Source organism: Apaloderma vittatum, unplaced genomic scaffold (assembly GCF_000703405.1).
Source record: "Apaloderma vittatum isolate BGI_N311 unplaced genomic scaffold, ASM70340v1 scaffold9977, whole genome shotgun sequence".
Lineage (NCBI taxonomy): Eukaryota > Metazoa > Chordata > Aves > Trogoniformes > Trogonidae > Apaloderma > Apaloderma vittatum.
In genome coordinates this window covers 128,451-152,160 of record NW_009727813.1, presented here as the reverse complement: position 1 = coordinate 152,160, position 23,710 = coordinate 128,451, and the positions used below count along the sequence as shown (strand labels likewise).

The following is a 23,710-nucleotide window of genomic DNA, read 5'->3' as shown; positions in this document are numbered from 1 at the left end:
TTCAGCAGCATGATTGTGTTACCTCCTAGAAAAATTCAAATTGCAACGTCGAAATAATTCCAAAATCACCACACTTTATTGCTGATTTTCTTTCCTTCATAGTGTTACTATGTAGACCTGGTTTCTGCAGATGGTTTTGTTAAAACAGGCCTCAGTTTTCTTGGTGAAAAGTGGGACTGTAGCCCCGGGGTGATGCAGGGAGGTAGGGCAAGAGCAGACAGGGAAGACTGCAATCCCAAATATGCACTCTCCCTTCCGCTTGGCAAATGTAACCAGATGCTAGCAAGCCATTATTGCCAGTCCATCCCAAAGAAAATCAGTTTGCTTTGTTTCAGTTTGCTTTTGTTTCTCGCTCATTATTTATAACATTCGTTTGTCATTTTTTGTCATTTTATAGAGCTTCCGAGAGCAGCTGTCAGGATCTTAAGCAACATGACATTCCTTTTTGTGAGTTTGTCATACACAGCTGAGAGTGCCATTGTCACAGCTTTTATTACCTTCATTCCCAAGTTCATCGAGTCACAGTTTGGCATCCCAGCTTCCAATGCCAGCATCTACACTGGTAAGGCATTGCCACGTAGTGTAACCTTGCAAGGATTGGCGTTCTTTGGCTAATGATATTAATCAATGCAGGAATGAACTAAAAATGTGCTTGTTGGAACAGGTGGTTGGATCCAGCTTTGTTCATTTGGTTAGATATTCAGGCCGGTTTTTGATCTTTGCTGTATGTGTTTAGTAAAATGTGAACTAATTTGTATTGTTAAAGGGCTGGGCTTTTTTTCTGCATAAGCCAAACCAGGCATTTTCTAATACGTTAGTGATCATCGAGGTGGAAAAAAGCGAGAAAAACAAGCTGGAAAACCCATAGGCATTACTGCAATTTGTGTGCCTTAAAAGATTCTTTTAAAGCTCTTCTTGTTTTCTCTGAGTTTTACTTCCTCTTTGATCTTTAAAATATCTTAATCTTTCTGTTTTCCCTGGTAGCGACTTATTTATCTGTCCCATCCTTCAGTTATCTCTACCCTCCAGGCTGGTGGTTTTCTCCTTATTTACTTATTGACACTGAGTGCACAGCGATCTAGACTAGTCAGGAGAGCTCCCCGCATCCTCTCCCACCTGTCATTTCAGCTCTGAGACCCTTCTTTGGCAGGGCTGGCACTTCCCCTCCTGCCACAGCACTGCACGGCCAAGTCCCAACTTCTGACAGAGCTACAAACCACAAAATTTTAAACTTCATGCTTCTCTGTGGGAGGGAGAGATGTGAACTTCCTTTTTTAAAGAGGCCAAAAATGTGTGGAATTTGGGCCCATGTCACACAGATCGTCTCCTTTCTCCTAACTGCCTCAGTCATTTGTCTTTGTCAGCATCTTTTTGACTTCTCCATAGCGCTTCCTGTATAGAATGGCTGCTCAATGATTGATGGGGCAGTGATTCTCTCTGAAGCTTGGCACAGCTACACACACATAGGAGTGTTACTGTAATGAATCTTGATGGGATTGCTACTCTGTAACTTGCTTAATTCTCAGGATAAACCAGAAACATTCTTGCCAGACAAAATACTCAACAGCCAGTACATTAAAGAGGAAGAAATGTTGTGACCCTGTCCAGGGTGTGAAGCTATTAACATCTGTTGTTTTCCCTGTTTTAAATTACTTGATAAAGACTAAAGCAATGAGTTAGAAGAAGAAACAGCTCGGGCAGGATGTGCAACATGGACCAGTGAGAACTGCTTCCACAACCCCAGTTCCTTGACTTAACATTAAAGTCAACAGTCGTTATTAATTTCATAAGTTGTTTTTATAGGAAAAGGGGAAAAGGAAACTTGGATATTCTGTATTAGATTGCTAATAATGTCTAATAATAGTCTAATAATAGTCTAATAATAGTCTAATAATGCCCAGTTTGCAAACTGCTGATTAGCTAAAGAAGGGCTTATATGTTATTTATATTACTACATCTATACCTCATATATACATTGACAACTGAGTACATGTACTTGCTTCATGTGACCAATGTAAAGTTTTTATTGGTAATTTTCTCTCTCAAATAATAAGCAGCAATTCTTTAATTAAGTCTCAATTTCTTTCTGTTTTTAAACAAACCTGGCATTAATTATCAGCAAAAATGCCATGTGCCAAACTTCATGTTTGAACTTGTGCAGCTTCACACAGAATCATAGAATGTTAGAAGTTGGAAGGGACCTCAAAAGATATAGTCCAACCCCCCTGCCAAAGCAGGATCCCCTACAGTAGGTCACACAGCTACACGTCCAGGCGGGTTTTGAATGTCTCCAGAGAAGGAGACTCCACAACCTCCCTGGGCAGCCTGTTCCAGCTTGTGCTGCAATCTTGTCTTGCAAGGAGTTTTATCTTCTCTGTGTAGAGCAGGTGGCATTTAGCTTCCAAGCTTTCTTAAGTCCCTGGCAAAAAAGAGAACTTTGACTTTAGATTACAGATAGATCTTAGACAAAGCCAGATTAAAATTTCAGGGGCTTTACTTGTGAAAAAGAGGGTTACAGTTCATATAATTTGTAATTGGAAGAATTGCGCATTATATATTATAAAGTGCTGTTCTGGTAACTTACGTTAGAAAGGTTAGAAAGGTGTGGGATCTACCTTTAGTTTTAGAAATGATATCCAAAATAGGATTGGTTTGAAAATCTCCAGTTTTCCCTTTGGGAGTGTAGCCTGCTTAACAGATACTGCAGTTTTCTGTTCCCAGACTATTATTTGCTGTTAAGATCCATCTTTTCGCTGCTGTGGCAAGCCTCAAGTGCTGCAGCGTCCTGACAAGAGCAAAAAGGACAAAGCTTGAAAATTGCTGACTGAAAGCTGATATTGCCGCAGAGCACTGAACCCAGGAGTGTACGTGCATATAGCACATGCACAATTCCTGTAAGCCAAACTGTCATTATGAAATAAAGGAAAGTGTAGTGCAACAGCTTAGTATCGGTTCTTAAGCTTTATTCCTCTTAATGCCTTTGAAAAAGAAGAATATGTGCCCCGGTTAGACGTGCATGCTCCGCTTTGCCCTGGAAGCTCATCTGGCAGTGCACTATAGTAGCTGTGTTTCTCTGACAGTACATCACTTCTGATTTCACATCTCCTGCGTACGAGGAGGGGCATAATCTTGAAGAGTTTGTACTTAGGGCAAAGAACCTGTCAGGTTTACTGACATGTAGGAGGGAGTGAGCTCTTCTCTCTGCTGCCTTCACCCCAAACAGTGAAATCTGTCTGCTCCTGCCCTTCCCATTTCTCCCAGAGAGAGTTTGTGTGGAAGAATTAGTCTTTATACTTCTTCTATGTAAACTTTCCTTTACCTTCCATCCTACTGAATGAGAGCGAGCCTTGGTGGGCAATTTGCTCATGCTCTGCTTCTAATTTTTAGTATTCTGATCTTTGTGGTGTGGCAGAGGATAGACGAGATCAGCAGTGCATTGTAACTCTCTGATGGAAGGACCTAATGCCTCACAAAATATTTACATGCTCAATTTTGACAAGGTACTAGCCATAGACGCGTTTCTCAGTATAGGTGCCCTCAAGAGAATAAGGAAGAAAAAGTAAATTCAGGTCCAGAAGAGGTTAAGAACTCAAACTATAGGTGGAAGGAAGAAGATAAAAGACTGAAGTTAATTTACTGTCAGTAAGTCCTTCCCTTGGGCTAGATCCTTAGTTCATGTAACAGATGTAGCTGTTGATTTGGTCCATGGAATTTGACTCACCTGACAAGGATGTTTGAAAAGGCATTGCAAGGGGTTCCAGCCTGCCTTCAGCATGGATGTGGGCTTCTCTGACACAGATTTTGTAGGTCAGGGCATGCCTGGTAAACTCACATGTCTGAGTTACCATTTTCACTCAGAGAGAACATTTTCAGGGCAAGTAAAAGGATTTGCATTATTTCTTTCCCTCATTCACATTCAGTCATTGAATGTGAGAGATATAAGAGCTCGAGAGAGGTAACAGCTTTGAACTTTGTGAAAATCGTTTAATTCTCCTAGAAGGACTTACACATTTAATTTCTGCTTTTATGATAAAGACTGGTTTTGATTTTGTGGAGGGTTATTATTAAGAATCTTCCTCATGAAGTGACATTTTATTTTATAATGCCATTGATGATGGCAGTATAATTAAGGTCGCAACTATTTTTACCTCTTATTTTTACTTTCATGATCTCAACACTTTGATAAAGGTAATGTCCTCTTCACCTTTTTGCAAATTATTAGAGAATGAGAAGGCTTTGCAATAATATTAAAGACATTTGCAAGCGATAGTCTTGCTGGCTTCTTTAAAAAGAGGATCACCTCTTTAAGAATTTAGATTATAAAGTTTAGCACCTTTTCTGTAGATGCAACTGCTAGAAGTTGTTCAGATTCCATATTTATATGGAATACATCTTTATTAGCTAAGACCTAATTTAAAGACCTTCCCACATGTCAGTGAGAAACAAGAGCCAAAGGAAGTGAAGAAGCACAGGACATTCACTGACCCTACACAACCTCAAGCCCTGACAAGTGAGGACAGCCCGGTGATGTGTTGCTGAACTGCCACTTTATAACTGTAGCAGCAGAGCAACAGGAGTTTCATAGGCACTTCTGTGTCTTAAACTTACCCTGATACTAGTTCTAGTATCTTAATTTTTTTAATCGTGTTTGATCAGTTTACACTTTATGTGGCTGTGCTAAAATGAATCGAGCTGCTGATGAAGGAAAGCACTGTTCAGTAAAGTATCCAGAAAGCAGAATTTGCAGACAAACTCAAGTGTGCACTCCCAGATGGATAGACTTTGGGTCCTGCCTGAGTTTAGCACTTGTGCTTCTCTGGAATTAATCATGAGTAGGAAGAGGAAGATTTGTGTCCGAATTTGGATTTTTTCAAATTTTCGGTAGTTAAACGAGCAATTTGTAGCCCTTCACCCCATTCTAAAACAAATACAAAGCAATGTTTCTGCTCATCAGTACAATAGTTCTCTTATAGTGCTTTGGCTGCTGGTAATATCATAAGGAGGCTTTTATTAATTCTTTGACAACACTCCAGAGGTTTCCAAAGTCTGACTCAGTTTGCTCGCAGAGAATCAGACAATGGAGATCTTGATGCAGGATTTGCAGTCATCTAGATAGGGGATGAAACCAATATTTATGTTTTATACCATTTCTATAGGTCCTGTTTTAATGTTGCTCGAATTTCTTCCCCGCAGGTGTGATTATTGTCCCAAGTGCTGGTGTTGGTATTGTCCTAGGTGGCTACATTATAAAAAAACTGAAACTCGGTGCAAGAGAGTCTGCAAAGTTGGCTATGATCTGCAGTGGTGTATCTCTGCTGTGCTTTTCAACTCTCTTCATTGTTGGATGTGAAAGCATTAATCTAGGGGGAATAAATATACCTTACACGACTGGGTAAGTATCTTGGAATCATCTGTGGCAAAACCAGCTTTTTCCAATAAGCCTGAGAAATAAATCTAAAAAATGCTGATGGCTGATGTCCTGAAGAAGCCATCTTCAAGTGAGAGTTTGGTGAGTATTGTGATATAAACACATCCTGTTACTGTGTGGCCCTTTGGTTTAACATCTAGTTTATAATGAAGCTTATATAATAATACACCTTTCCTAGGGATGGAAAAATGCATTAGAATGGTCTTCAGTGGTTTTTACAGGAAAGTAAGAACAGTGTCCTCTGTAGATTGCTCAGAGTTTGCTTGGTATTTCAAAAAGTTTTGTTTTCTGCTCATGAAAAATTTGAAAATTTGAAAAGATTTTACCTGAATAGATTTGCTTATTAACACCATAACAGTCTTAGGTCTACAGTCCCTACTTGAGAGGAATCAGTTGGGCACATGCTATCGATATTAACAGTGTGTACTGCTTCTGAACCTGTTACTGGTTGCATGCATGCCATCTGGTGCTTATTGGATCATCATCAAGACAGCAACTAGATCATAACCCTTAAAGACACGTTGTGAAAGAAGAAGGCTGTCATGAAATGTAGGAAGGTATTGGGAGTGAGGGATTTAGGTTTTGACCTTAAGAAGTGCATGGAAGGGTATTTTTTAAAAAACAATGGATATTTGGAAAGAAGGTGGTGTGGTAAAATTTGGGAGAAGGTATTTCACTGAAAGATAGTTCCTCAGAAGCGTAATGATGAGCTTTTATTTTCTTTTGTACATTAGCTTTTCCCTAAAGCTGCCTGCTTCATATACATTAAACACAAGAACAGACTAAGTGTTTGAAGGATCCAAACTTACCTAAAGCAATATTTTCCCCTTTGCTTTTACACCTGGGATGAGGTCTTCCTTTTATTTATGTCCGGGTGCTGGTTATCAGATCTGTTTGGACATCTTGCTTTTTAAGGCTCAGCTCTGGATTCTTAACATTTTGAGGTTTGGAGGAGTGTAGAAGTGCAGAGCAGAAAAAGAAATGATTGAATGGGAAAGAAAGAACTTGAGTGGGGCAGTGAGCAAGCCAAGTGAAAAACAAAGAGGTAAAATGGCAAGCAAGGGAGGAAGCAAATAAGCACTGTTTACATAGAGAATATTTTGCATTGCATGTTGCTGGGCTTTACTACCTTGCTGTCAATCCCTAAATCTAGTGTAAGGAAAAACAGCAACTGAAAGTCACAAGCTGATGGTAAGCTGAGTTACTCCTTTGTGTTCTTAATGCTTAGAGTTAAAGCTGGGTGCTGAGGGGCTATCTGTAGAAAGGAGTAGCATGGTGATATATCTTCCTCTGAGCATAGTGGGCTGCATAAGGAGAGAACAGGGATGGGAAGGGGGTGGAATGCTTTGATTTTCCACCTTCTGTTGATGTTTGTGACAGCCTGTGGGCGTAGATGAAGAACTGAAGATTATCTGGAATTAAAACATAAATTTCAGATAGCAGTTATTTGAACTGTGCAGCAAGTCAAAGTGTCCCTGCCAGGCTAATGACAAGGTTTCTGTTGGGGAAAAGGTGCAATTTAAGTTAAAACTATTTCTAAATTGAAGACAAGACAAATTCTTGCTATATAACATATACCCTTCCCACTGCAATTGTAAGAGTATTTATTTTTTTTACAGTAAGTAATAACATTTGAAATAAATGCATAGCATGAGTTGAAATAGGCATCTATTCACAGCTGTTCTAAAAGTCTGCAGTAGCATTGCTTCTTTATCACCTACATCTAATTTTTCTTATTGAGAAAAGAGGGGAGAGATGGCAATGGCAGAATTCTCAGAAGTGCTGAGATATATCAACTCTCTGAAATCAGCATAAAAATCAGTATGTTTAGACTATAATGTCATCCAAATAGAGAATTATCAGCATGTTATAAAGCATGGTTCAGGAGTTTGCAGCCCCAACCCTATATAATTTTCTTAGAGCAGAGATCAACCCCAAATTTATTATAAAAGCGATATTAAAAAAGCAGCACTACACTGGAATATCTGACATGATAAACTTTCTATTAATCTTCATGGTCCGTTATTTGATATCTTCAAATCATTTACTTGGTAGTCAGCTCTTTAACTCAGACATCAAGGAATGTTATTGTTTATGTAACTAAAAAGCATGCTTTCGTTTTGAGGTTTAATAAAGCACATACTTCATTCTCTAGTTCCAGTGCGGTGTATGGACAACAAAGCCAACAGGCTAGACTGGATAGGAGAAGCAGTGTGGATTCTTGGTTCACGGTAAACCTTAACGTGCTCTGCCAGCATTGTCTCTGAAGGCAGGTTTGATGTTTGAGCACAGTGTAAGGAGCCCTGTGTCAAACCACGATACAGCATCCCTTCTCATGCACCATAACCAGCACCCAAATGGGAAGTCCTGAATCTGTGAATTGTCACCTTGTCCACATGGCTTTTGAGCCAAGGAGGGAGTCTCCACAGCCTCCCTGGGCAGCCTGTGCCCCTGCTCAGTCACTCGGGTAGTGAAAAAGCATTTCCTGACATTCAGAGGGAACCTCCTGTGTTTCAGTTTGTGCCCATTGCCTCCGGTCCTGTTACTAGGCACCACTGAAAAAAGCCCAGCCCTTTGCACCTTCCCTTCAGGTATATACGTACCTTGATGAGATCCCCCTGAGCCTTCTCTTCTTCAGTCTGGAGACTCCAGTTTCCGTCTTTCCTCAAAGAAGAGATGCTCCAGTCTCTTAACCATGTTAGTAGCCCTTCTCTGAATTCTCTCCAGTATGTTCATGTCTCTCTGGTTCTGGGGAACCCAGAATTGGACCCAGCACTTGAGATCTGGCCCCACTAGTACTGAATAAAGATAAAATATAGCAGGGATCAGCTGTTTTGGTTGTTTGTAGACCTGTCTCTTCCATGTTTTGTGGCACTGGAAGAGCCTGCCCAGGGAGGTGGTTGAGTCACCATCTCTGGAGGTGTTTAAGAGGTGGCCAGATGTTGTGCTGACGGACATGGTTTAGTGGTGTTGGTAGGGCTAGGACAAAGGTTGGACTCAATGATCTTGAAGGTCTCTTCCAACCGAAACTCTTCTATTAATCTATGATTCTATGATAAGGCAACTAAAACAGACTCATTGGGGAGCTTACTCATGGTGGCAGATTCCTGGATTTGTTCAGTTCCATCTCTCACATTTCTGGTATGTAATGAACCAAAATAGACTTTTTGATTGCTTTCTGTTGTTCTGGCAGAATTAAGGTTCAGTTGAAGAATGCAGTGGACTTACTGAGGCACTTGAAATAAAAAGAAATAAATTATATTCTTCCTCTTATACCACCATTTTGGAGTTCTGTTATTCTTTTATCTATTTCAGCCCAGTCAGCCATTTGGATCCCTTAACTTGAAAGCAGTGACTAATTGGATCAGAACAATAACTACAAAGAAGGAATCCAGCTAACACAGTGAGAGGGTTCGTTGTTTGACAGCTACAAAAATATTGCATCATTGCTACGATTCCAGCTGCTTGCCAACAAGGAGACTGCAGATCTCTGCCATGCAGAATGTCCTTCACTACCAAACAAAAATTACTGCTATCAAGTTAAGATAATCTTTTTTGTCCTATAGCGTAGTATTGATTACAGATATTATGTGATGAGAGGTTTTATACTTTCCTTTGTATTTCCTTGGTCCTGTAGGTTACTACAGTGGTCAAAGTAAATATGCATAAAATGATGTGCAAACCAATTATTTGTCTGAATGTTACTAAAATACAGCCAGACGCTGTTCTTTTTTTTTTCCTAAAAAAAAAAAAAAGAAGGTATTTTGTTTAGATTGTAGCTTTATGGGAAGAGGGTCCACCTATTTTTTTTTCCAATATGTGTGCATTGACTGCCAGCGCAATGAGCTTTCAGTCAAAGCCTGAGTATCTGAAATAACAGGCCACAGCTCCAAAACCTCTAGGCAATAAATCTTGACTTATACTTTTCCTTTTCTTACTTTACTCCTATGCCACGTGCCTTCCACAGTGTAATAGTTGGTGAGGAGAACAGGATTTAAGAAAAGTAAGTGAGGAACTAGAGTCCCTGTTATCATTAGTCACATCTAATAAAGGTCTCCCCTTTATTAGCTTTACCAGTGTGGTGTCAAGGAGACAGAGAACAGTCTCCTCATGAAGTGAACCAATGCAGTTTGTCAGATGGGATTCTGGGTTTTGTCCCAGCACACGTGTTTAGAAAACTTGCAGTTGTATCTTATTAATGAAAGGAGTGACATCATTGTTTGCAATTGAAAGAATAGTTGAGGAAACGCTGTCGTTTAGGGCTGGTTTCTGTTAGTGAGCTCGTGCATGACGGGCGTCCTTGGCAGCTCAGGTGCAACAGCGCTGCAAGTCGGCAGCATCTGCTCCCGCTGAAATAAGCGGGGCAGCTATTTCTCAGACATCCCATGTGTCTACAACAGTGAGTGCATTGAAACTAAGCTGCTTTTCCCACAGGCCAGCTCATGGGCAGGGCTTACTGGCTGAGATGCAGTTTCTCCAAGAGCCTACTCTTTCTGACCAATGCAGGTAAATCTGCGATGTGCTGTGCACAGAGATCAACACAGTTTTCTTTTGTGGAGGGTGGGTATCTTGCCAGTGTCAGAGGGCAGGATTAGTAGAGTGCTTTGATTCAGCTTACTGCTGGAAAAATACATACCTTCAAGCAAAAAATGATCCTCTCCTGGGAGAAGTGTTCATAGAAATTGTTTATAATATGTGCTAAAAGGTAGATCACATGTGATAGATATGGGGCTACATATGTATCAGTAGAGATTTCATGTCCCCAGCATCTGAATTCCTACATCCTCCATTAGTTTCCCATCACTGCAAGAGGAGTGAACAATGAGTGAACAATGAAAGTAATAAAGATGCAGGTATGAACCTCTTACAATTATCTGATAATGAGCATTTGGAAATAGTTAATAGATGATTTATTGTAGCACAGGTTCTTGAAAGGATGAAAAAACGCCACCTCTTTGTGTCCAAGGCATTTGCTATACACAAAAAGAATCTCCCAAATAAACCTTACAATCATTTGCCAAGCTCCAAAAGGTGATGGAAGCTGGAGAGACAAAGCTTGCAGTAGTTTGTTTTTAATTTGGAGATATTTACTTTGCATATCTGTAAACTTCAAGTTTCTTCCAGGGCAAACAAAAAATTACCCGTGAGATTAAATTATCACAATAGTCTCAGTTCATTTTCCAGTTTCATGCTTCTCATTTCTTGCATGCCAGATTTCATTCACCTTTATTTTTGAGCTGATTTCCTAACCTCTGTGTCATGGTAATGTTAGCAATGCAGACGAGGTGAGTTAGCTACGTGAGTGGAGTGAGACAGGAGGTGGGCTCTCCTGCCTGTGGAACAACATGACCCATCTGCTGGTGAGACGGAGGGATAAGAGGTCGGATGAATGTGTTTCACAGACCAGGAGAGGGAATGTGAGCTGTGACTTTCTCAGCGGCCTGGGCTGTCCCTGGACGTGTCCATGTGTGAGGTGGCAGAGCCCTGGTGGCGGCTGGGACACAGGTACAAGGGTCTCCCCAAGCAGGCTGGGGAGACCCTGCTTTCCCAAAGTATTCAGGCATCTGGGACATCCAGCTGAGCAAGCTGCCAAGGAGCTTGTGAAACTCCAAAAATGCTGTTTCTCCTGTTGGTGTTAAAAATTTCTGTCACTGTGCTGCTGAAACCAGTATGTTCCCAAGGAGTGTTTTGATGACTTGGTGCTTTCCATCAGAGGAAGAATTCTGTTGAGAGATTACTGGAAAAATCTGCCTGTTGCTATATGACGTGTTGCTGCACATTGCTTTCTGGAATCCAGCATGGTATAAGATGACAAGTTTGAGCTGATAGCTGAGAAGGCGACAGAACCAGTATCAGTCCTGGATATTTAATTTCCTGCTCTAGCTGCAGCTTGTTTCTAAAACTGTGCCTTGTTTGTTTATGGCACAAGAAAGAAAACACTCAGAAAGGCTTTGGTTAACATCCAAGTAGACCATAAAGTGTAAAGTAGCTCCAAGAGCTAAATTTTTGGACCTGATTTGTGTGGTCAGTAGATGGTCAATAAATATTTAAGAGCTACTTAGTAACATTTGATCGGCTTCAAATGTGCCCGGCTGGAAAGACAAGCATATTCAGCACAAGCAGATAGTGGTGTATAAATACATTAAAACATTTAAAAATTAGTCAAGTGGAGGCATCTAAGGAGCAGCTGTACTGCTTAATGTCACTAATGATAGGAGGTGAGGTGCTGGATGACATGGATGACAGTCCTTGTGTGCAGAATGGCTCCTGACCCAAGTTTCTGATCTGGTCGCGTGTAGAAGATGGCAGCAAAACATCTTTTGTGGTCTGTGAGGTAGCTGAGGTGGAATAATTCTGATCCTAGATGTTTACCTTTGTGGTGGTCCTGCCCATGCATCGCAAACAGCAGCCCCCATGGGGGTCTGCTGCCATGGCAGTCTGTGAGCTTGTCTACAGGATCTCAAGGATACAGCTACAAACCCAATCCAGATTCCTGTTCAGCTCCTGCCTGACTGAGGAGGTGCTAAAATTCCGTGGATATCTGCTTAGAGCAGAGATACTTGAGCTAGTTTTAAACAGTAGTGGCCATTGAGCAATACTGAGAACAGGGCAAACAAGGCACACACATAATTCCCAAGGCAAGACTTTTGTTTATGGGGCATATGCAAATACTCATGCCCCAACAGAGCTCAATACTTAGCTCTATCTGGGTTTGCAGATTCTGCAGGAGTACTACTGGCATTTATTCTCTGGAATTTGGGTCTTCTGGACTGGACTGTACAGGGGTCACAGGCAGAAACAGGCTGGTGCCTGCAGCTCTGCTTGCTGCTCAGGTGTGAGAAAGCAAAGGGCAGTGCATTGCGATACTGAATATTGCAGTCCCTTACATTTGGGTGCTTTGAGACACAGAAAAAGTATTTAGAAGCCTAGAGTGCCACTGTGACAGAAAGTAAGTTAAAAAAATGGAGTTTTTCCTGTGTAACTGGAGAAGCTTGAGGTGAAGACAATGATATCAGCTGCTTTTCAGGTTTCAGTGGCTTGGATCCTCCTTATGCAATGAAGAGGTAGTGCGGGTGCAGAGTTCAGGAACTGTGATTTCTTTAGACAGAAAGGCACTTAGGAAATTAGAGCTAGGATCCCTAGCCTCGCCCAACTTGGAAATAGAGTGGTTTGAACAAGGTCATTCAGGTAACTTTTCCATTACCTTAGTGCATTCATATTGCTGGCAGTATTTTAAACCCAGATGAAATTCCAAATGAGATGCAGAAAACTGAACCACACTGCAGATTCTTGCATTTGCACTTACTAAATTAATTTAACAACCTGAAACAAGACAGAGAGCATGGCAACTGTAGTAAAAATAGGTATAAATACAATTTGGGCCATTTAAAAGTTCATGCTTCTTATAATTTGACTGCATAATGACAGCAGAAAATAACTCACTCTTCAAAGTCTTTCTGCATATATATCTAAGCGGAAGGTGCTTGAGTGAGCATGTTCAGTAATAGCATGGATAAAAAAGGAATAGTTTTTGCCTATGACTTCACGTACCTTCTGGCATAATGCCTTCAGGTAATACTAGATATGATTAGATTAGATAATATAATGATGTGGTTTATTTAATTGCAACTACACGATTTCACTAGAGCTTGCAGATGCTTTTATGTTGGCCATAGGAACACCATAAGTTTGTTTTTTCAGGAGCCTTCATGTGTTCAGAATCTATAGGCAAGGTACTAGAAGTGGGGAGTGTCAGATGAAGCTGGCAGGAGCCAGATTCAACGCAAAGAGCAGTTCATGTTACAGACTGTGGACTGTAGAAAAAATCCTTCCTGTTGGATGTTACAGATGCAAAAACTTTAATCTCAGTGGGAGAACTACAGGGGAAAAAATGGGGTTTATTCACTAAAAAAACACATCAGACCTAGAAAATATTTTGGGTTGCAACTGGTTAGAGGCTGAGAGAATACTCTTCTGGGGAAATTACTCACCCTGTTCTTGCTCTTCCCCAGTTGTCCTATGGCTGCTGTTAGAGATAGGATACTGGTGAAGAGACAGCTGTGGTCTCAAGAGCCATTTCATGTGTTTCTTAAGGTTGTCACAGAAAAAAAATATATATACAAAAATAAGTTTTCAATTATTCTTTAGCCAGCCAAGATAAAAATGCTACAAACCTCATCTGAGCAATCTCAGTAACTGAAAGAGCCAAATGTAGTATAGTAGCTCTTTATAAACTAGTCTGAGGTTTTCAAGAAAATATGCCTATTAAAAGTAAATGACTATTCAGACCACTGACTTGTCAGAAAAATATTATATGGTCCTTAGCTAGGAGCTTCTAGATTATAGAGATTGACACCTTACATCCTCTGATATTAGCTCTATATACACTGAGTCCAATTATGCTAGTCTGTTATTAATTTGGAAAGAAACAAACTAGTGTCCATTTTATCTTCCTTTAACTCTTGTGTCTTAACTTTCTCAGAATCTGCATATACAGTTTATGTAGGGGTTTTTGCCATTCTTTAATTTCAGTGAGGTTTCCTTTGTGCCTGCTAACCCTTTCCCTCCTTTGTTTTGTGCTCCAAGCCTTACCCCACCCAGGAATGTTAGAAGTCCAGTGTCACCCTGGGCTTTTCTTCCGCACAGGGAGTAGCTGGGCATCTCCTTAGGGGTTTGTACCCAAAGCTGGGCATTTTTAGGTGACCTGAGAGTCGTTTTGAGCAAAGCCGAAGTGATATGGTATGTATGACAGGAGCCGATTAGTTTGGTGCCTGTGTGACTTAGTCAACTGAAGTCAAAACCTTTGATGGTGACAGCTGGCTGTCACTTGGAACCAGAGTTGATTTTTTACTACTGGTGGCAAAAAGCAGTGGATTGGGTTTTTTTCCCTGTCATCTTCTGATGAAGAGACTGTGATCTTACAGATATGGATACTGCTATTACTAAGGTTCTTTGTCACTTCTGGATTGAGCAGCAGTGGTATAACTGATACGGTAAAGCAGAGCCACAATTGGATGCTATGTTTATAAAATCACCTGTTTGGAGTACTGATGCCAAATATTAAAGAGCCTGCTTTTTGGTGTGTGCTTGTTCTTCAGCTTTGAAATGCTCTTTAGTTCCTTCTGACCGTACCACCAAAACCTTCTGGGGAGGACCTAGGAAGTTGGGCTTTGGCAAGATTTTGAGGAATGGTCCAGGGAAGCAGTGTAATGGTTCTTTTACAGACATTTAGTAAAAGCACAGCGCTCCTCCACATCTAGAGAGCCTACTGTAGATTTCACGTATACATGGAAATAATACAAGCATTACATTTTCTGAACAGTTGTTGGTATGTGGGAAGAGATGCCTATTAGTTCACATAATGTTTACACCTTGTCACTGAGTTCTTCGCTAGTAATCAACAACAAATTGCTGCATCTTAGGATAGACCTATGAAATAGAGGTGTCTTAACTCTTAAAGAAAAAAAAGACAGCGGAAAAATGCAGGTATTACCTATGCAAATAAAATACAAGTTTTAAACTTTGTATTATTTTTTATTGTGTTGATGGCAGTTATTCTATATTGTTTAAATCATGTGCATAGCCTAGAGTTAATGCAGTCTTTCTCTGATAATCAACTCTCAGTTCCAGAATTAATGAATAGGATGTTTTTTCCCTCTGAACCGCAGGATATCCGTGCTTGCTTTGCTAGCCTTTTCTTTTTGCTTTCTCCAGCCCCACTCTTGCCATGGCCCACAGGAATCTGACTGGGAGCTGTAATGTTAACTGTGGATGTAAGATTCATGAGTACGAGCCTGTCTGTGGATCAGATGGAATAACCTATTTTAATCCTTGCCTAGCTGGCTGCATCAATGGTGGAAACCATAGCACAGGGGTAAGTGCTTCACCCACCCATATACAACCTGCGAGTAGCCCTTGGGACTGTTGCTGGTCAAAGACTGCTCTGCTTCTAGTGCAAGCACCCTCCCATCTAAGCTTCAGAGAAGTTGCTCTGCAGCTGTCTCGTGCATGAGCCTCTCCGTGTTTTGAATGCCTGTGGTCCCCCCTTTATTTCAGTTCTGTACAAATTTGAGGCACGAGTTTGTTTGTACCAAATGATTCCTCCAACAAAGTGAGTGTGAAGAGCCGCAGGGTGAGGAGGGCTGGTGTTTCCAGTCCAGGCTCTGAAGTCCCTGACGACAGGGGCTGGTGTGTCTGCTGCTGCTGTAGGGCTCGGGGAAGGGACCCTGTGTCAGTGTCATCTAATTCAACTTTCTGCTGACGCCGGCAGCCGTGTCACACTGTCTTTCTGCAAGCTCATCAGTGTTACTCTGAAAAGCACTTTTGGTTTGCTGGAGTTTTTTTTACTCCCTCTCTGAATGGAAGGAAGAACTCTTCAGGTAGTTGGAAGTGTTTTAAACTCCTGTTTAAATTTAGTTATGGCCTGTTTAATGTTGGTGTCTGTGTCAGCCTTGTTGTTTTGCATAAGTAGCTGTTGCCCCTGCACCAGTATATTGATGGTCTTTTGCTTGCGTGGCTGGATAATCACTGCCCGTGTATACTGCTCTTGCAAAATATTTGGCCATTCTCATAGCCTTTCCCTAAACCTCTTCCAGGCTAAATGAAGTAGTTGTCATTGAACGCAAGTAACCAGAACATAAAGGATGTTAATATTTCACTTTTTTTCTTGGAAATGCATTGCCTGTTACAGCCCAGTCTTCCAGTTATGCTGAACTGGGGAAGTGCATCTTGCTGATGAAGTCACATCATGGAAATTTGGCAGTTTTCAGGACTGGGCACAAGAAAACAACTGGAAAGTAGACTTCGACCTGCATATCAACAGAGTGTTATGGTTGTGCTGATTTTGTACAAAACCCAAACTCTTAAATTCTTCTGTTACAGAACCCTCCTTTAAAAAAGGATAATTAAAAAAGACAGGAAGTAATGTTACATTGATTTTCTCAGGGCTTGATTGTGCTGTCCAGAAAGCTTATTTATAGTGTATCAGTCTCCTGATTTGCAGTTGTGAGCCAGCCTGTAAAACTGGAGGAGGTTAGGTCCAGAGCTGTGCTTTCTCAGGTTGGGTAATGGTCTGAAAATGCAGATTCATACAGAGATACAACAGAGAACAGATTGTTTACTTTATAGGTTTTGGCTTAGTTCTTTTTTTGAGATTATCCTGCTGGTTTTTAGCATTAAGTTGCTTTGGACCAATTGGAAAAGCCTGTGGTTAACTTTCAGCATCTATATAAATCTTATTTGTGCTTTGCTGGGTTGAGACATAGGTTTGATCTTGGCTACATTTCACCAATATCAAACTGACCCTATTTATTCATTTAGTAGGGAGGTACTTTGGGAGTATGTGCTCTTTGCTACAGATTTTGAAAAACACTTAAATCTTATGGTTTAAGAAGAGATCCTTCACGGCCTGAAGTTTTAACTCAATAGCTAATAGTGAATAGAGTAGAGCTCATACTGGTAGTAAAATGCATTTCTTCATTAAATAATGCTTTATATAGGGTACTTTTAAAAACAACAAATGTAAGCTTGTGCTACTGCGTAATAAACAAAATGTTGCTAACCTATAACATTCGTATATAAATTTTAACATGTAGTGGTTTTAAAATTAACCATTTAAAAATTGGGAGTAGGGAAAAAGGATGCCTGTGTACGGTTCATACCTGTTTTATATACCTATTTCTATACTCTAGCATTTCTCTGTCGTCATGTCTGTCTCCTTTAGTACATAGATTTGGTTTCTCTAGTGATGAACCGAGATTATGTAGTAAAGAGGACTGCTTTCTGTAGAATGCCTGTTTGATATTTGCATTTGGAAGCAATAAGGAAATTAAGGTGAGGGACTGTACGAAGAAGCAGATGCTCATATGATATTAGGGAGTGGAGTGTTGCCTTGGGAGACTGGATTCTGTCATTGCCTTCATTCTTAAGGCAAAGTTCCTATTGTTGGGCAGGTCACTTAGACAAAACTTCTCCTGGTTATTAATCTCGTAGTCTTCATATTCTCTGTGATGGACATGAGCAATCACCAGAAGCGCCATTAGTAGAATTACTGAGTGCCTAAATCTGTATCTGAATGCATAGAAGTTACGTTTAGAATATATTAACTTGTATAAAACAGAGAATTTTCTGAAAAAAACCAAAAAGATCCTCTGATTCCAATTGTTTCAATTAGTCACCCACATTTGTGAAACTTCAGATCTGTTTCAGTTACTTAGCTACAAAATAGAGATAACAACATTGGTGCCTCATCTCATAACTGTTTTGAAGATAAATAACTTATTTTTGAAAGAGTTAAGCTGTAACGGTGAGTGTGGTAGAAAAATCCATAAGAAATATGAGTCATTCTGTCTGTATAGAATATGTTTAGTGTGAGGAAAAAAATACCTGGAGCAACATTTTGAAAATGAGAGGTAAAATACTAGATAAATTGATATACTACTGATATATTATTAAGATGTTCAGCTAAATCCCATGGGAAAAAAATACGAGGCTACATAATTTCAAAAATATATGTTAATACTGACAAGCAACCATAATTTCCTGATATTCAGGTGTTAAAATTTGTAACCTTAAGATGGTCTTCCGTGCATGTGTGGTCCTAGGTTTTATGAATGCAAACATTAAAAGCAAAACTCCTTCCTGTAGCATCACAGGAGTCCCAACCTGTTTCTTCTTTAGCACCAGAGTATTCTGATCTGCTGCACACCCCTTTGCTATTAGAGTAGTTGAAAATAGTAGTAGAATAGTAGTAGAATAGATGTCACAGGACACCTGATCTAGCTCATCCTCACCTTGCTCAAATCATAGTCCTTTTTGCCTATGAAATGCTGCTTCTCTATTCAATGTCTTCATCCTAATTTCAGCCTCTTTCCTTGTTCAGGAATCCGTTATGTCCTGCAGTCTCACTGTTTAAGTCTCTGCTTTCCCCGTATTCTCTAGCTTTACTCCTCTCCACGCCTCATCCACATCCACACACACATCCAACTGAAATCGGGGTAGACTTCCACTGAAATGACAGAAGACACCTCCTGAATATGAAAGTCAATGGCCCACCCAATTCTGGAATGTGGCATTGTCAGTGCTGCTTAAGGAGTGCCTTCTCACAGTTCTTGTAATACGATAGAAACATTTTTTTTTCTCTAGCTTCCCTGTTAGAAGTGATTGAATTGTTTAGGCAGAACTTTCCAAAAGAATTCCAGAATTTTTTTTAAACTCAGCCTAAATAAAGCAATGGAAAGGCAGGCTCATCGTGGAGAGTCCTGGCCAGCTTTAAAAATACTTGTTCTTGGGGTAGTGATGCTAGAGTCAGAAGATTCCTGACTGAGGAGCACCATGTACACATGTACGCATCTACATGCACCATGCTGTACCATGTCTCTACACGTCTTTCTCGCACATTTTTTTTCATGTGGAAATATTATTTTTCACTCTTCCCAGGTAAGAAATTACACGGAATGTGCCTGTGTCCAGAGTCGCCAGGTGATCACTCCGCCAACGGTGGGCCAGCGCAGTCAGCTCCGGCTGGTTATTGTGAAAACCTACCTGAACGAGAATGGCTATGCTGTTTCTGGGAAGTGCGATCGAACCTGCAACACACTTATCCCATTCCTGGTATTTCTCTTCATTGTTACCCTTATAACAGCGTGTGCCCAGCCGTCAGCAATCATAGTGACACTCAGGTGAGAACTCAGTTGTGTTTTTTTAAAGTATTTGTGTTGTGCCCCCAATCACCAGTGCCTTTGTCAGTAGAGGCCGGGGCAATACAGCCAAACTCCTTCAAGTTTATGTATCCTTGAAAAGTGAATAGAACAGGGCTGACATGGATAAGGTGGAGCTTGCTTGTATTTAGAATATGTAACATGATAATCCAATTTAGGAAGGGCTTAGTGATTTCCAGGCGTTACAAAGAGAGAACAAGTGAAAGCAGCATGTAAGGAAATGGTTACTCCTGAAGAGATTTTCAGCCTTCTTAGAGCAATGATTTGGATTTTCAAATGCAGATGAAAAAAGTTAGTATTTAAAATTACCATTTTTTCTGTCTTAAAATTGTTCATTCCTGCAACATGTCTGTTTTTGAACCTTCCCTTTTAGCTCAGAAGAATTTTGGACTTGTACTGTAGTAGTGGTGTTGTCACTGTGCTCATTTAAAGATAGAGAACGACACAGCCTTTGTGGGGAAAGGTAGTGTCATTTATTTGTCCATTTGATAAAAAGTGTTCAGATTTTTGGATTGGCTTCTCCCGTCTCTGCCAACTTGTCTGATAAACATGATCAGTCCCTCTAACATCTTTTTCCATTTAAAGTACAGCTTCTGTAAGTGAAATTCAGCCTAAGTTTTAAAGAAAAGTGAGCTGAAAAAACAGAATATGGTCTACTGCTAAGATAAATTTGTGTTTGTATGATATATGTTGCTGTTGTTAAAGGAGGAGAAAGAAGAATTAGAGGAAAATTAGAAAATTATACTAGGATTTACAAAGCGCGCCCATAGTTGTTGCTTCTATTGGTAACTGAAAGACAAAGACACTAGTTTAAAGGTGTTGATTTGGAATCTGAAGCTGAAGAGCTCTCAGAGTTCAAGGAATAAGTTCCTTTCCGACAGAGATGAACTGGAAGAAAAACTGGAACAGAACAGAACAGAACAGAATAGTTGGAAGGGACCTGCAACAATCACCTAGTGCAACTGCCTGACCATTTCAGGGCTGACCAAAAATGAAAACTTCTTATTAAGGGCACTGGCCACATACTGACAGGCTTGTGACATTGACCACCTCTCTGAGAAGCCTATTCCAGTGTTTGAGATGCTCTTCAGAAGCACACCCAAAATGATCAAGAGGCAAATGGGCATTTAGTCTCTGGGACCAGGTTAGAGCTGATCTGAAGTAAATCCCTACAAAACCTGAAATGCTTGTAGGGTAGATGTCAAGTCTTGAACACAAGCTGTTTAGCTGCATAAATCTACTTCTTTTGAGCTGCATTAATTGCTAACACAGAGAGACCTTTTGACCTGGTTTTGTGTAAAATCTCTCCAAATTAAGCTTCTTTAAACCTGTCTCAGGCCTTTTCTTTCTGTGAGAATGGTCCTTCCAAATGAGCGAGATTTTCTTCTGCAAGTGCTGTCTTTATATCTTCTCTCTGATATCCTGAGAATCCTGATGCTCTGCTGCTGCTCACAGTTAGTCCCCTATACAAATCATGGTAAATCTTTGTAATAGATCGTGGAGCTTTAGCAAACACGATGCAGATCAGGACTTGACTTTGCTGTCCTTAGGCTCAGCCATGAACACAGCTCTGAAACCCTCTGGCAGTCACCTCTGTCTCGTCCCCAGCGAGGTACGAGCACTCTCTTGCTATCGTTTTCTCAACTCAGGTGGCTGAGGTTCACTCAGGAGCCAGCTGCTGACACATGAAGGACTGCGCTGTGTCATGTGGTGGACTATGTCTTCCAGTTTGCCTTTCAAAAAATCTACAAAATATGTGCAGAGATCACTGTTAGGACTGTGAAACCGAGTACTTGGGAGTGGGCACATCAGACTTCCCTAGCTCGACTACTGCGTGCACAGTTACAATTCAGAGACCTCTGGCCTTATTCTTTCTGTCTCTGGATTTTCCATGTCTACTAACAGTAATAAAAAACTGTTGCCATTACACTGCAATTATGCAAAGATAAACTACAATGAATGAGCACTAATATTACAGTGAGCTGCGTAAGGGATATCTCTGGGAGGATTTTGTGATCTTAAAAGGATGATGCATGCATATGAACTGTGACACCCTGTGTCCCAAACCGTGGGTCCAAGATTTGTCATGCAAGTTGGTTCTTTGATTTCTCAGTGTAAGTGCTTGACTTCAAAACCTTGATTTTGCAGCTGTACCCCTTTCACTGCAGTATTTTTGGGAGTTTTTATCTTGTATTTCAATGTCCTTAATTTCAGACCTTTAGGTTAGGTTTTTAAAATATTTTTTAAATTAGAAGAAAGTTTGTGGTTTACTAAAATTGTTGTTACATTATGGAATGTTTGGATGTTTCTACTGATGTTTCTCCTAAAGTAGCTTCAAAGTGCTTATGCTATGCAGAAATCTGTTAAATTCAGAATCTGAGTCTGGCTTTCAGCAACTTAATTCTCCATTAATTCTAATTTATATGAAAAAGATCAAGCAAAAAACCAAGACATTATATGAAGGAATAGGAAAATGCTATGAGAAACTATAAACATTATGGATTCTCTTCAGGCCTTGCATAGATAAAGAAAGGTTAAAAGGTGTGATTGATATTTTGATTAAACAGGGACAGGAGACACTGGCTATATTTTTTTCCTAGCACTAAGAGTTAACAATATTGGAAGCTAAATGGAAGAATTTTAGACAAAGATTTTTGGTATCTTTAAACCAGTAGGTAGAGCCAGAACATACCACAATGATTATCTGTTATGGCCGTTTCTTCAGAGGAGTTTTCTTTTCACCTGCTAGGTCCGTAGAAGACGGGGAGCGGCCCTTTGCACTAGGAATGCAGTTTGTTTTATTACGAACTCTTGGTAAGTCTGACAAATACCCAGCGTTTCCACAAAGGCTTGTCACATTCAGCTGAAATGTATCACGAAGGCACCAAAATTCTGTGAATCTGCCACTAATTGCCTGACTAATTTTCTTCAGAACCTAAAATTAGTAGCTTCTGAAAACATCGTAGCTGAGAATCTATTTAATTTTCTTTCTTTTTCCTTACTGACTTTCTAGAATGTTTTTGTCCCAGAAATGTATATTTTTACAGTTTCAAATTTTATTTTAAAATTAATAATCACTAAATATTATTTTTATAAGGATTTTTTTCTTTTTTAGAAAGTAATTTTTACTGTTTTCCACAAGAATAGCTTTTTGCACTTGTAAAATAAGCAATTGATGTTAGTGGGTAATTTCAAATGTTTTCAAAGAAAATTTACAATTTCAGTGGTCTCACTACTTCCAGTCAAACGTTTTACAGTCTTTGGGGCTTTTTCTCCTTACTCTAAAGCAGCAGCCCCTGCTCTTTCTCAGCTCATGGGCAATGAATGGTCAGCAGGTTGTGATCTGGAGATAACACTGTATTTTTTTTGCTTCCCATATTTTATTTCCTGAGAGTACCATTGGATTTTCTTTAGGAGGACACATAGTTGAAGAAGAGCTTCAGGGGACTGCAGGTTGAAGCAGTACCTGTTGTAAGGTGCTGCTGTATTGTCTTTATTGCTCAAATTCTTTCCCATTTGTGGTACAGTTCATGCGTGGGATAAGTAGTGTTGGTGGGAGGATCGACTGACCAGTTTTCCATGTTTTACATTGCATGTGAGAACAGTGATGTAGAAATCTCAAAAATTCTTGACCTAAGCTATTTGACTGAGGCATATAGTTTCCTAAGAAGTCCATTACTCTATGCTAACACATATTATTTCTGCTGCTATTTTTATTTCAGCTTACATTCCCACTCCAATTTATTTTGGGGCTGTTATTGACACCACATGCATGCTTTGGCAACAGGATTGTGGCATACAAGGATCTTGTTGGGAGTACGATGTTACCTCGTTTCGTTTTGTCTACTTTGGGTTGGCAGCTGCTCTCAAGTTCGTGGGATTCTTTTTTATTTTCCTGGCCTGGTATTCCATTAAGTGTAAAGAAGAGCAACTGCAGAGACGGAGGTGGAGGGCTTCGCCAGTGAACACTGTGAGTGAGATGGTCGGCCAAGCTGGACCCCAACAAAACTATGCACGGACTAGATCCTGCCCTACCTTCAGTTCCCGAGGAGACATCAGTGTGGCACAAGGAATGAACTGCGTAGCACAGACATACCCCGGCCCTTTTTCAGAAGCAATAAATTCCTCAAATGAAAATGTGTTGGAAGAAGTCACTGCTGAGATATAGAACCCTGGCTTGGTAATGTCATATTTAGTTTTGTTGGTTGACTTAATTACGGCGCCTTGTAAAACACCTGTGCCTTCTATTTTTAATCTAAATGTAACACGTGATAAAACCAACAAAGCTCAATGCAAACAACCATAGTGTGTTCCTGAGGGCTGGATACCTCAAACCAATCCAAGTTCTTATTTCTCCCCTCCCGACAACGGAGTTTTAAAAGTTGTGTCTGTAATGATTTCAGATATGTTCATTAAATGTCCATGCTCTGATCTAATATCAGTGTAAGGGTGAGGTATTACGAACAGCAGAAGACAGTGGAAGAGTGACAAAAACTCATATAGTTATGTCTAGATGTCACAAAAATGCTTAAATGTGTTGTCACCTTCATATCCGCAAATCGTA

At 40.2% G+C, this 23,710-nt stretch overlaps 1 protein-coding gene across 1 annotated transcript in view; it reads left to right on the top strand.

Moving 5' to 3' along the window:
- Positions 1-23,314, top strand: part of SLCO5A1 (solute carrier organic anion transporter family, member 5A1) — a 37,081-nt gene extending 13,767 nt beyond the window's left edge. The window contains exons 3-8 of the mRNA XM_009873821.1: positions 398-562; positions 5,194-5,392; positions 15,143-15,302; positions 18,866-19,107; positions 21,896-21,960; positions 22,869-23,314. Of these exons, the coding sequence (XP_009872123.1) occupies positions 398-562; positions 5,194-5,392; positions 15,143-15,302; positions 18,866-19,107; positions 21,896-21,960; positions 22,869-23,314 (1,277 nt within the window). The remainder of the gene's footprint in view (positions 1-397; positions 563-5,193; positions 5,393-15,142; positions 15,303-18,865; positions 19,108-21,895; positions 21,961-22,868) is intronic.
- The last annotated feature ends 396 nt before the right edge of the window (positions 23,315-23,710 follow it).